This window comes from Mastigoproctus giganteus, chromosome 13 (assembly GCF_048544385.1).
Source record: "Mastigoproctus giganteus isolate SK-2022 chromosome 13, ASM4854438v1, whole genome shotgun sequence".
Taxonomy (NCBI): Eukaryota; Metazoa; Arthropoda; class Arachnida; order Uropygi; family Thelyphonidae; genus Mastigoproctus; species Mastigoproctus giganteus.
Genome location: NC_143587.1, coordinates 157833721 through 157846058, shown reverse-complemented (window position 1 = coordinate 157846058; position 12338 = coordinate 157833721). Strand labels below are relative to the sequence as shown.

At 40.8% G+C, this 12338-nt stretch overlaps 1 protein-coding gene across 3 annotated transcripts in view; it reads left to right on the top strand.

Moving 5' to 3' along the window:
• LOC150076549 (sphingomyelin phosphodiesterase 4) overlaps positions 1-12338 on the top strand; it is a 324202-nt gene that overhangs the window by 243573 nt on the left and 68291 nt on the right. For all 3 annotated transcript variants that reach the window (XM_090388185.1, XM_090388183.1, XM_090388184.1), the window contains one exon: positions 2368-2407. In XM_090388185.1, the coding sequence (XP_090244311.1) occupies positions 2368-2407 (40 nt within the window). The remainder of the gene's footprint in view (positions 1-2367; positions 2408-12338) is intronic.

The window sequence follows — 12338 nt, the reverse complement described above, 5'->3', positions numbered from 1 at the left end:
AATCTGGTTCGCTATTTTGAAAGGGTCACTCACGAGCTGGATTTAGGGAATAATTTCGACATTGTTTATTTAGATTTCAGCAAAGCTTTTGACTCAGTCCCACATGAGTGGTTGCTTTATAAGCTGGAACAGGTTGGAATCACTGGGAAAATCCTTAGATAGATAGAAGGATGGCTTCAGGGCAGGAGGCAGAGGGTTGTGATAAATGGCTATTCCTCAGATTGGGTTGATGTAAGAAGTGGCGTTCCCCAGGGATCAGTATTAGGACCACTGTTGTTTTTAATTTTCATAAATGACATTGATGAAGGGATAGAGGGCGTGATGTCTAAATTTGCAGATGATGTTAAAATTGGTAGAGTAGTTAATGATCACTGTCAAGCTGAGCTTCTTCAGAGAGACCTAGATAGACTTCAGGAATGGTCAGAAAAATGGCAGCTGTGCTTTAATCCAACAAAGTGTAAGGTATTACACCTGGGAAACAGTAATCCCAAAAAAACTTATTCACTTGGTGGAGTTCAACTAAACCCAGTACTGGAGGAAAGGGACTTGGGTGTTACGATACGGTCAGACATGAAAACAGGTTGCAAGGAAGGCCCATGGTGTCCTATCGATGATCTATCGAACTTTTGCAAGTAGAGATAGGGACGTGATAATCCCATTATATAAGGCTTATGTTAGACCACACTTGGAATACTGTGTTCAAGTATGGAGACCGCACCTAAAGAAACATCGAGCTTCTTGAAAGGGTGCAAAGAAGGGTAACTCGCCTGGTGAGATCGGCAAAAGGGCGTCCTTATGAAGAAAGACTTCGAATATGTGGGTTGCAGAGTTTGGAAACTAGACACCTTAGAGGAGATTTGATTGAGGTGTTTAAGGCTCTGAGAGGCATCAGTAAAATGAATGAAGACAAAATTTTCAAGATTATAAATGATGCTAGAACTAGGGGACATAAATTCAAGTTACGCGGGGAAATGTTTAGATTGGACTGCAGGAAGTTTTATTTTAGCCAGCAAGTTATAAATTACTGGAATAAGCTGCCTTAATGGGTGGTAGAGGCCGACAGTTTGGGGAAATTCAAAAGTCATCTGGATAGTACTTTCGGGTAAGGGAAGCGCATAGGATGATAGGTTTAATTTCCTTTTTATTTTATTTTAATTTTATTTATTAATTATTATTATTTAGTTATTTATTTTATTTATTTATTTTTTTTTTTGTTTTATCATTGGTTTTTTTTTTTTTTTTTTTGGCTGGTGCAGCATAAGCCATAGGCTTTCTTGCACCATGCGGCCGTTACTAATACTAATACTAAAACACAGATACCTGTTCCCCTCTAAGCCCCCCTTATAAGGTCAGATAAGTTTATATAAATTATTTTGACAATGAATACAATCATAAATAACTAATTACCTTGTTACCAAATAATTATTAATTGATTAACTAATTAACTATTGAAAAGTAATTGTTTTCATTTCATTACATATATTTCCAAGCAGTATTCACTCCACGCATTGTAATACCTAGGAATACAATCAAGGAAGAGCTAGACAAATTCTTGGAGGGACTGGATGGGTGACTTGTGTATTTTTTTTTTTTTTTTCTCTTTTTTTTTTTGCTCTTGCTATATAATCTTGCTTTCTTGCATGTTTTGCCTACTACTGCTATTATTAACCATATTTAGCAATCACATAGGCTTGAACCAAGGTCTGCTCAAAGCACGACTGCTTACACGCCCTCATCCCTCACCACTAAACTTTGTCGGGCCAGTTCAAATTTCGAATATGTAGCTGGAACCCACCTAAAGTCCAAACCTGTGTCCCCATTATATCTGTTATCAGGGCCATAGCAGGGATGTCATCAACATTCATTGCTGCAATTTATACAATTCTATGCTGATTATTGAAAAATTAATTTAATTACCACTTAAAAAATATGATTAAGGTCTCGGCCCAGGCCATTGAAGGACTGTGGGCCCATGTACTGTAGATCACTAATCACTTCACCTCCCCTCCCCTGTTGGGTGTGATGGCCACTTCTCAGCCCATCTGGCGAATTTGTCCAGACCTTATTGCAATTACATACCCTGATTACTGTCATTAACTACCTTGTTGTTTACAAACATTACAGACTTCTTTTTCATGTAACCATTCACAGTGAATGGACAAAAAGCTATAGCTGAGTGGTCAGGCACATGGGTGCATAGGTATACGTGCTTTGAGTCACTGGGGGTTCAAGCCTGTGACTTCTAAATATGGTGCTGTTTTTTGTATTCTCTCTATCTACTCTCTCTCATAAACTCCTCTCACTGTGTGGTTGCCCTGGAGTATAAACAAATTTTATTTATATAAAATATGATTTTTTTTTTAATAGGTGTTTTCTCAACCTGGTCTTGGTGATATGATTGCAGAAGGTATGTTTGTATAATTTAATTAATAGATTTGCATTTATTAACAGATAAAATGAATTGCATACATCTACATTATCTGTTAATCCTTAAAATATTCTTTAAATATTTTGCCTGTATAAATAAATAATAAATTTCCATTTATTTGTTGTGTCAGAGAATTGCATAACCTTCGATTGGTGACAACATACCTTTTGGCCAATGCCAGATGAGTTTACAGGAGATTTCAGATATACAAAGGGTACTAGGAAAGTTTTGCAATACAGCTTTGTTTATTTAATTTTTTCAAAGTAATTTCCTCTACATTCAATACACCTCTCCATCCTCCGAAACCAATCTTTAAACCAGTTCTGCCAAGTTTCACTAGAGAGTAAAGCACACTCGTTGTCCCAAGCCCGTAGAAGGTCCTTATCACTGGAAAACCGCCTCCCTTTTAGCTTCATTTTCACATGCGGGAACAGTGCAAAGTCGCAGGGAGCAAGGTCTGGACTGTAGGGAGGGTGCTCGAGAAGTTTCAGTCCTGTCGTGGTCAAATATTCGGTGCAGGCTTTGGCGCGGTGAGCTGCAGCATTATCGTGATGGAGGTACCAGGTGTCCATTCTTGACTTTGGCCGCAGGTTCTTCATAGATCCAATGACTTTAGGCAGGCATTGTTCAGTATACCACTTAGCTGTGACTGTCTTCTGCGTGTCCAAAACGACACGTTCCACAATTCCACTCGATTTGAAAAATACAGCTATCATTTTCTTCTTTACAGATTGGGATTTTCTGACAATTACGGGTGTGTCGTCATCATCAAAGACCCAAACTTTGTTTTGAGCCTTGGTCGGCAGATCGTAATAGTACAGCCAAGTCTCGTCACCTGTCACGATGTTGTTCACATACCGAGATTGTCCCTTATCAAACTTTTTTAACATCTCCCGGCACCAAGTCACACGTCGTGTCATCTGCTCTTCAGTCAGTTGATGCGGCACCCAGAGAGAACAAAGTTTCTTCACGTGCAAATGATCTTGCAGAATCGAACGAATTGCTGGTGCATTTAGGCCCAAAGTATCCTCTATCTGTTGGTAGGTCACTCGCCTGTTTTCGTCAAGCATTTTCCTCACAACAGTAACGTTTTCCTCCGTAACTGACGTTCGTGGCCTTCCTGGCCTCTCAGAATCCTCCAGAGTGAAATTTCCCCTTTGGAATTCTCTATACCACCTGAATATCATTGTACGATGTGGACAATCATCATCTAGTGCAAGAGTCATTTCTTCTAAGCACTGGTCTATGGTTAAACCACGCACGAAATTATACCGCAAAACTGTCCTTATCTCATTTCGTGACCACGATGCCATCGCAAGCACTTTACACTCTCACTACTAATGAATAACTGAGCCCATCGACTTGGCGCGGCGGCTACTATGCACGTATGAACATGTCTCAACATGCAGCAACAAGCAGCTTCCTGTGATTCATTGTTGCATCATATTGCAAAACTTTCCTAGTACCCTTTGTATGTACATAAAAGCAATAAAATTGGTCGATTCAAATATTAACAAAAACAGAAGGGGGGAACCGTGAACAGTCACAAACAATGTTAGAAGAGATAGAGTGGCTTTGACAGTTTGCTTGTGGTATTGGTGGTCTTCGGAGAATAAGAATATATTGGGTTTCCAGATCAGTTTGAGGGGTGAGGGAAGAAGATATTGAAAAAAACAATTCCTTTACAGAGAGGATTTAATGGAGGTTTTTGCCTAGCCTAGTACTTCTGAGGGGAATAACCAGCCAACCTTATCCCAAATGGAATGGGTCTGCCAAGCATTCAAGAAGAGTTTGGCCTCTGCATATACTGATTTTATCTGGTGCATCTTCAAGATTTCAAAGCTGCACTCATGCATTGCAGCCATGGCAATGATAGACTTGGAAGTAGGCACATTGTCCTGGTGGAACAAGACTCCTTTGCTGAGTTTTCTTCGGCATTTGTCATAGATTTTTTTCTCACAGACACCTCACAAGGTCTGTGTAATATGCCCCGATGACTAACTGGTCTCTTTAAAGGTAATACACTACCAGCACTCCATCAGCATTCCAAAAAAAACGATGCCATCACCTTACCAGCAGAAGGAATTGACTTGCCTTTCTTTTGAGGGGTATGCAAATATTCACTTGACTTGACAACATTTGTGCATTTTTGATCTGCAACTTTGGGACCCATTGTGCCAACACCTTTTTCACAGAGAGAACCTCTGTTATTATGTGGACATCTCATCTGAATGTGTTATTATTACACATCCAGATGAGATTGCCTAAAATGTTGGCAATGTACCAAACTGTCAACAGCTTCCCAAGTGACAGATGTTGCAATTCTTGATTCATTGATTCTTCACTTCTCACTTGGTTCAATATGATCATCTCGATCTCGATTTCCGAGATTAAAATTTCTGCCTTTTTAAAACCCATATCAGAACAACTGAGGGTAACAGGTGCAATCTTGTCCTCCAATTTGTGTTATCTTCATCATAAGCTTTCTGCTATTAGTTGAAAATACAGATAACAGATAGTGCTGCACTAACTATGAAATTCAAGACAGTTTATACAAAAATTAGCATTAGTAGAGGCATATGATGAAAAAAGCAAGCATATATAGCTTCAGCCAAAAAAAACCTTCCATGTCAGTCATCAATTCACTCCAAATGTTTGGCTACTTCTGCCTTGAACTAAAGTTGTTGATCTCCACTACAATTGATGGAAGTCTGTTCTAACTATCAACCACCCGCTGGCTAAAGGCGAATTTCTGGACATCTATTCTACAATTGTCTTTCCTTGGTTTGAATTTATATACCCTCAGATGAGGAATCTGAGCAAGAGATAGAATCCCGTTAGCATTGAGCTTGCTCGAGCCATTCAAGGCCTTATACACCTCGGTTAGATCACCCTGCAAGTGCCTAGTCTCCGGAAGCTGTAATTTGCAGAACTTAAGCCTTTCTTCGAAAAACTACCCCTTTGTTCCACTCGCTAATCTCATTGCCCTTCTCTGCACTCCTTCCAACAGCTCTACATCTTTCCTAAAATGAGGCTTCCAGACCTGTTTACAGTACTCCGGATGTGACCCAACCATTGCCTCATACAAGGGGACAATCACCTCCTTATCCCTGCTAGCAAAATTCCTGTATATCATTGACAGGACACAATGAGCTACTCTTGCAATCTGTCTGCACTGCCAGAAAACTTCATATCTGACTGCACAATTACCACCAGGTCCTTTTCATTCTCCACTACCCTAAGTGTAGTACTACCCAGTAGATACGTTTCTCTGGGGGTTACTGCTACCTATATGCAGTATGTAGCATTTGTCAATGTTAAATTTCAGTGCCACCTCTCTGCTCAACGGTTCCAGTTCCTGTTGCAGTAGTGCACTAACATTACTGTCATTAACAACTCTGCCAATCATTCTTATCATCTGCAAACTTAAACATTAACCCTGATATACGTTCATCAATATCATTGATAAATACAGAAAACAACAATGGGCCCATCACCCCTGGGGTACTCCACTAATAACATTAGTCCACGAAGAGCAGTGTCCATTGATAAGTACTCTCTGTCTTCTCTCACTCAGCCATCCTTTTATCCATTGTAACAACTTGCCCTTAACGCCATGCTGTTCCACTTAGTATCTGTGTACCACAGTATCAAAAGCTTTCCTAAAATTCAAGTATATGATATCAAAATTATTTTTTTGTATCCAGTTCTTTTGGGACCACATCATAGTATCCAATCAAATTAGTCAGACAAGACTTCCTCTTAACAAACCCATGCTGTGTCCGAACTATAACTGTAGGCTTCTCTAGATGATCCTGCATCACTTCTTTAACCAGCAACTCCATTATTTTTCTCATAACAGAAGTTAGACTAACAGGTCTGCAATTACTCATTTCACCCTTTGATCCACCTTTGTGAACTGGGGACACATTTGCACATCTCCAGTCCATGGGGACCTCCAGTGAGTCCAAGGAAGCTTTCATAATTATGGCTATGGGTTTGCTTATTTCCTTTGCTGCTTCCTTTAATATAACTGGACAGATCCCATCCATCCTAGGTGCCTTTCTTATTAGCATTAGCATTAGTAGAGGCATTTGATGCAAGAAAGCAAGCTTATGCAGCATCAGACAGAAAAAAAAAAAAAAAAAAAAAAACCCCACTTCCACTTCACCCCTCTGTTCGTTCAAAATACCTGTCCAGCTGAGCCTTAAACTTATTTAGGCTATCAACCTCCACGACAAGGGATGGAAGTCTGTTCCACCAACCAACCACCCGCTGGCTAAAGGCAAATTTCCGCACGTCTATCCTACATCTGTCTTTTCTCAATTTGGATTTATGCCCTCTCAGGTGATTATTCTGAGCTAGAGGAAGAATCCCATCAGCATTGAGCATGTTCAAACCATTCAAGGCTTTATACACCTCTATCAGATCACCTCGCTGGTGCCTAGTCTCCAGACACTGTAATTTACAAAACGTAAGCCTTTCTTCTTAAGAGCACCCCTTTGTTCCATTCACTAATCTTGTTGCCCTTCTCTGTACTCGTTCCAGCAGCTCTACATCCTTCTTGAAATGAGGCCTCCAGACCTGTATACAGTACTCTAGGTGTGGCCTGACCATTGCCTTATACAAGGGAATAATCACCTCCTTATCCCTGCTGGAAAAATTCCTGTATATCATTGACAATACTCCATGAGCTACTCTTGCAGCCCGTCTGCAATGCTCAGAGAACTTCATATCTGCCTGCACAACCACCCCCAAGTCCCTTTCATTCTCTACCACTGTCAGTGTAGTACCACAGAATTGATACGTTGCTCTGGGGTTGCTGTTTCCCATGTGTAATACTTTACATTTGTCAATGTTAAACTTCATTTGCCACCTCTCAGCTCATCTGCTCAACATTTCCAGATCCTGTTGCAGCAGCATAGTGTCAGTAGTGTCCTTGACAACCCTGCCAACCTTTGTATCGTCTGCAAACTTGGACATTAAGCTTGATATACCATCATCAGTATCATTTATAAATACAGAAAACAATAATGGACCCCACACTGAGCCCTGAGGGACTCCACTAATAACATTAGTCCATGATGAGCAGTGCCCATTGATTACCACTCTCTGTCTTCTCCCCCTCAACCACCCCTTTATCCATAGCAGCAATTTTCCTCCAATGTCACACTGCTCCAATTTGTGTAGCAGTCTTCCATGTGCAACAGTATCAAAAGCCTTTCTAAGATCCAAGTATATAATATCAAAGCTATTCCTATGATGCAGTCACAAAAGCACATCCAGTTCTTTTGTGACTGCATCATAGTATCCAATCAAATTGGTCAGGCAAGACTTCCCCTTAACAAAACCATGCTGTGTTTGAATTATTGCTGCAGTCTTGTCTAGATGATCCTGCAATGCATCTTTAACCAGTGACTCCATTATTTTACCCGGAACAGAAGTTAAACTAACTGGTCTGTAATTACTCGTGTCACCCTTCGATCCACCTTTGTGAATTGGGGACACATTTGCACATCTCCAGTCCGTGGGAACCTCCCCTGAGTCCAAGGATGCTCTCATAATTATGGCTAAGGGTTTGCTTAGTTGCTTTGCTGCCTCCTTTAAAATAACTGGATAGATCCCATCCACCACAGGTGCCTTTCTTATGTTTAACTTCAACAATTTCTCCTCCACTTTGCTCTCAGTTATTACAAAATCATTAAGCACACTGCTACAATTTGATAACCTTCTTCCATTTTCAAACTGTAATAATTCCTCACGTGTGAATGTAGTTGCAAAATACTCATTCAGTTTGTTTTCTATCTGAGCAGGATCATCAACAGTCGAACCATTGATGTCAAGTGGACCAATCATATTCATCCCCTTCCTTTTGAAGTTTATATTAGTAAAGAAATCCTTGCTGTTTTTCTTAGCATCTTTTGCCAAAGATTTCTCGTAATCCGCCTTCGCCTGCCGAACCTCCTTTGTGACCTGATTACAGACTAGCTTATATCTGCCACAGGCTTCTGCGTCACCTGGTAATTTATATGCATCCCATGCATTTTTCTTCTCTGTCACGAGTCTCATTAGTTCATTTGATAACCATTTAGGCCTAAACCTTGAACGATATTTCTTAATCGGTATATAAAGTCTAGTAGCTTCCACGATTAATTCCTTGAATGCTTCCCACTTAGAATTTACTGTTTGTAACATCGTCAGTTGATCCCACTGTACAGAATTTAAAAACTGTCTGAGACCACTGTACTCCCCTTTACGGAAGCAAAAACCCTTTCCTTTACCCCTGACGGTAGTTACCTCTTTGAGTAAATCCCACTTCAGCACACTGTGATCACTGCCACCTAGTGGTTCCTTTATCTGCAAACTCTTGATACACGAATGATCACTGCTGATAACCAGATCAAGAGTGTTACTTTCTCTGGTTGCCTCTCGAACATGCTGCTGCAGAAAACAATCATCCAATAAATCCACCAAAGTCTGACTAGTGTGTGAGTGACCAACCCACAAGTTCCAGTCAATATCTGGGAAGTTAAAATCCCCCATTATAAGACATTCTGATTTACTGGCCCACTCTATTTCTCTGTACAATTGTTCATTGTACTCATTCAAGTCATTAGGCCTATAACACACTCCTACTCTTATTTTTGCTTTCGCAGTGCTTATCTCACACCAAACTGACTCAACAGAGCACTGTTCATCTATATTAACTGGGTGCACTTCCTTTGATTTTGTGTTTTTCTTAATTAACAGCATAACACCCCCTCCCTTTCTGTCCTGTCTATCCTTTCTGTACACATTGTACTCCCCAAATTCCAGTTCTGCATTCCTTATATCTTTGTGACACCACGTCTCTGCTATCCCAACAGTATCCGCCTTTGATGTCTTGACCAACACTTCAAATTCATCAAATTTATTTATTATACTTCTAGCATTGGTATACATGCTCCTATGCCTATTCCTTGTTACCCTAACACATCCCATATACCCAACTATTCCATGATGACTGCCATCCGTCCCTGAAACCCCCAACACCCCTCGCTCCAGGTCGCTTCTTATTCTAATAGAAGTTGTGCAAGAATCACCTTCACCTCTGCCTGCGGTTACTGTTAAACTATTAGTCTTCGTATCCCCCAAACTAGCAGTTTTCCGACCCACCTAACACTGCCTCGATAGCATCAGCAAATATTCTTGCACCCTTTCTATTTAAGTGTATCCCATCCCTGTAGAAGCAATCTCTCCTGTTAACAAGTACAGTCCAGGCTGAAAAAAATTCTACCCCTTGAGCCTTGCACAATCTTTCCAGGGCCGAATTGATCGACAAGGCTCTCATCATGTACTCCCTCCTATCGTGTCTGGGCAGAATTGCAGACACTTTCAAATTCAACCCTATTTCACGACTTTTTTTCAACAGTGACCTGTACTTGTTGAGTAATTCCGCCGGTCTCCTACTCTTAATATCATTAGTGCCAACGTGTACAACTATATCACCTTTTGTGCCCTTGAAAGATGATATCCGCTCTACAACGTCATCAACCTTTGCCCCTGGCAGACATACCCTGGTCCTGTTCCACCTATCCTTTTTACAAAGGATGTTCCCCGTTTCCCTGACAATAGAGTCACCAACAACTACTAGTTCCTGTGGGACCAGCGCATTCTGCCTTAGGGGTTGCCGCTGTGTTGCTCGATGACCAAGTGCAAGCTCTGGCATTGATGTGGGCAGCTGAGAGCCTGATGGGCCCCTCAATTTAGATCTTTCGAGGCCATCCACCCTGTCCTTCAAACTCTCATATAGGCCCATAACAACGCTGAGTTGTCGCCTGATTTCCTTACACTCCTTACATCGCGCACACACAAAGACATCCCCCATGGCAATATCATGTTCCGTTCCAGAGAGTTCGGCAAACATTTCACAAGTTGCACATTTTTTTAGGCTGTGATGCGTTGGAGAATTGCCCCCCTCAGTTCTCCCCCGAGTCACAGCACTCCTGCCACTTTGTGCCCGTTGCTTTGCTGCTCTAGTTTGGGGCATGGTAGTTTAAATTAATAAAATCAATAAATTAAATGTCAATAGTGTTTGAATAGAAACTATTAAATAGAAACAGTGAAGCGTATTACTATATAATTATGCGTTAGAGCTACCTAGCTACCTCAATTAAAAAATTTGATTCCCTACCACTATATCCAAAAACAATGGCTACAAAAATGGAACGAAATAACGGTTTTACCTATCGTAAGTAAAATCCACAAAAACTCTTTATCTAAATTAAAAATAAAAAATAACCAGCGTAACTATAACTATATGACTACGTAATGAGTACAATATAAAATAACAATCATGTAAATAAAAGGCAAACACTTATCGTTTTTGCGGAGCCTGTAACTGACAGCTGTAACTTTTAAAGAGATTCAGCGCCCTCTCAAGGAGTTTTTTCGATGTCGATTGGCTTCACTTCCTTTGTTTTTATGTGTTTCTTAACTAATAGCATAACCCCTCCCCCCTTCCTATCCTGTCTATCCTTTCTGTAGGCGTTGTACTCCCCAAATTCCAGTTCCGCATTCCTTATATCTGTGTGACACCACGTCTCTGATATCCCAACAATATCTGCCTTTGATGTTTTGAGCAATACCTCAAATTCATCAAATTTATTTACTAAACTCCTAGCATTGGTGTACACGCAAGTATACCTGCACCTGTTTCTATTCTTAGCTACCCTAACACAACCCATGTGTTTACTTGTACCGCAATGGGCCCGATCAGTCTCTGAAATATCATGCATCTTGTTTTTCAGGCTTCTGCTCATTCTAATAGAAGCAGTGCAAGAATCTCTTTCACCTCTGCCAGTGGCTACTGTCAATCTATTGGTCTTTGTCTCCCTCCAAGCTAGCAGTTTTCCGACCCACCTAACACTGCCTCAATAGCATCAGCAAATATTCTTGCACCCTTTCTATTTAAGTGTATCCCATCCCTGTAGAAGCAATCTCTCCTGTTAACAAGTACGGTCCAGGCTGAAAAAAATTCTACCCCTTGAGCCTTGCACAATCTTTCCAGGGCCGAATTGATCAACAAGGCTCTCATCATATACTCCCTCCTATCGTGTCTGGGCAGAATTGCAGACACTTTCAAATTCAACCCTAATTCTCGGCTTTTGTTCAACAGTGACCTGTACTTGTTAAGTAATTCTTCCGGTCTCCTACTCTTAATATCATTAGTGCCAACGTGTACAACTATATCACCTTTTGTGCCCTTAAAAGATGATATTCGCTCTACAACGTCATCAACCTTTGCCCCTGGCAGACATACCCTGGTCCTGTTCCACCTATCCTTTTTACAAAGCATGTTCCCCGTTTCCCTGACAATAGAGTCACCAACAACTACTAGTTCCTTTGGGACCAGCGCATTCTGTCTTGGGGGTTGCCTCTGTGTCACGTGATGCCCAAGTGCAAACTCTGGCATTGATGTGGGCAGCTGAGAGCTTGATGGGCCCCTCAATTTAGTTTCTTCGAGGGCATCCACCCTGTCCTTCAATCTCTCATATAGGCCCACAAGAACGCTGAGTTGTTGCCTGATATCGATACACTCCTTGCATCGCGCACACATAAAGACATCCCCCATGGCAGTATCATGTCCTGTACCCGATTGCTCTGCAAACATCAAGCAAACAGTGCATTTTATAAGGCTGTGAGTCAGAGGACAACTGGCCCCCTCAGTTCTGCTCTGAGCCACAGCACTTCCATTAGCTTGAGCCTTTTGTTTTGCTGCTCTGGTCTGAGTCATGATTCTATTAATTTATTAATTAATTATAATTAATTATGTTATGTTATTAATTATGTTAAATATAATTAATTATGTTACGTTTGTAATCTAAGTCGTTATATGTATTTATTTAAAAGTACAATTTAACTGCTAACG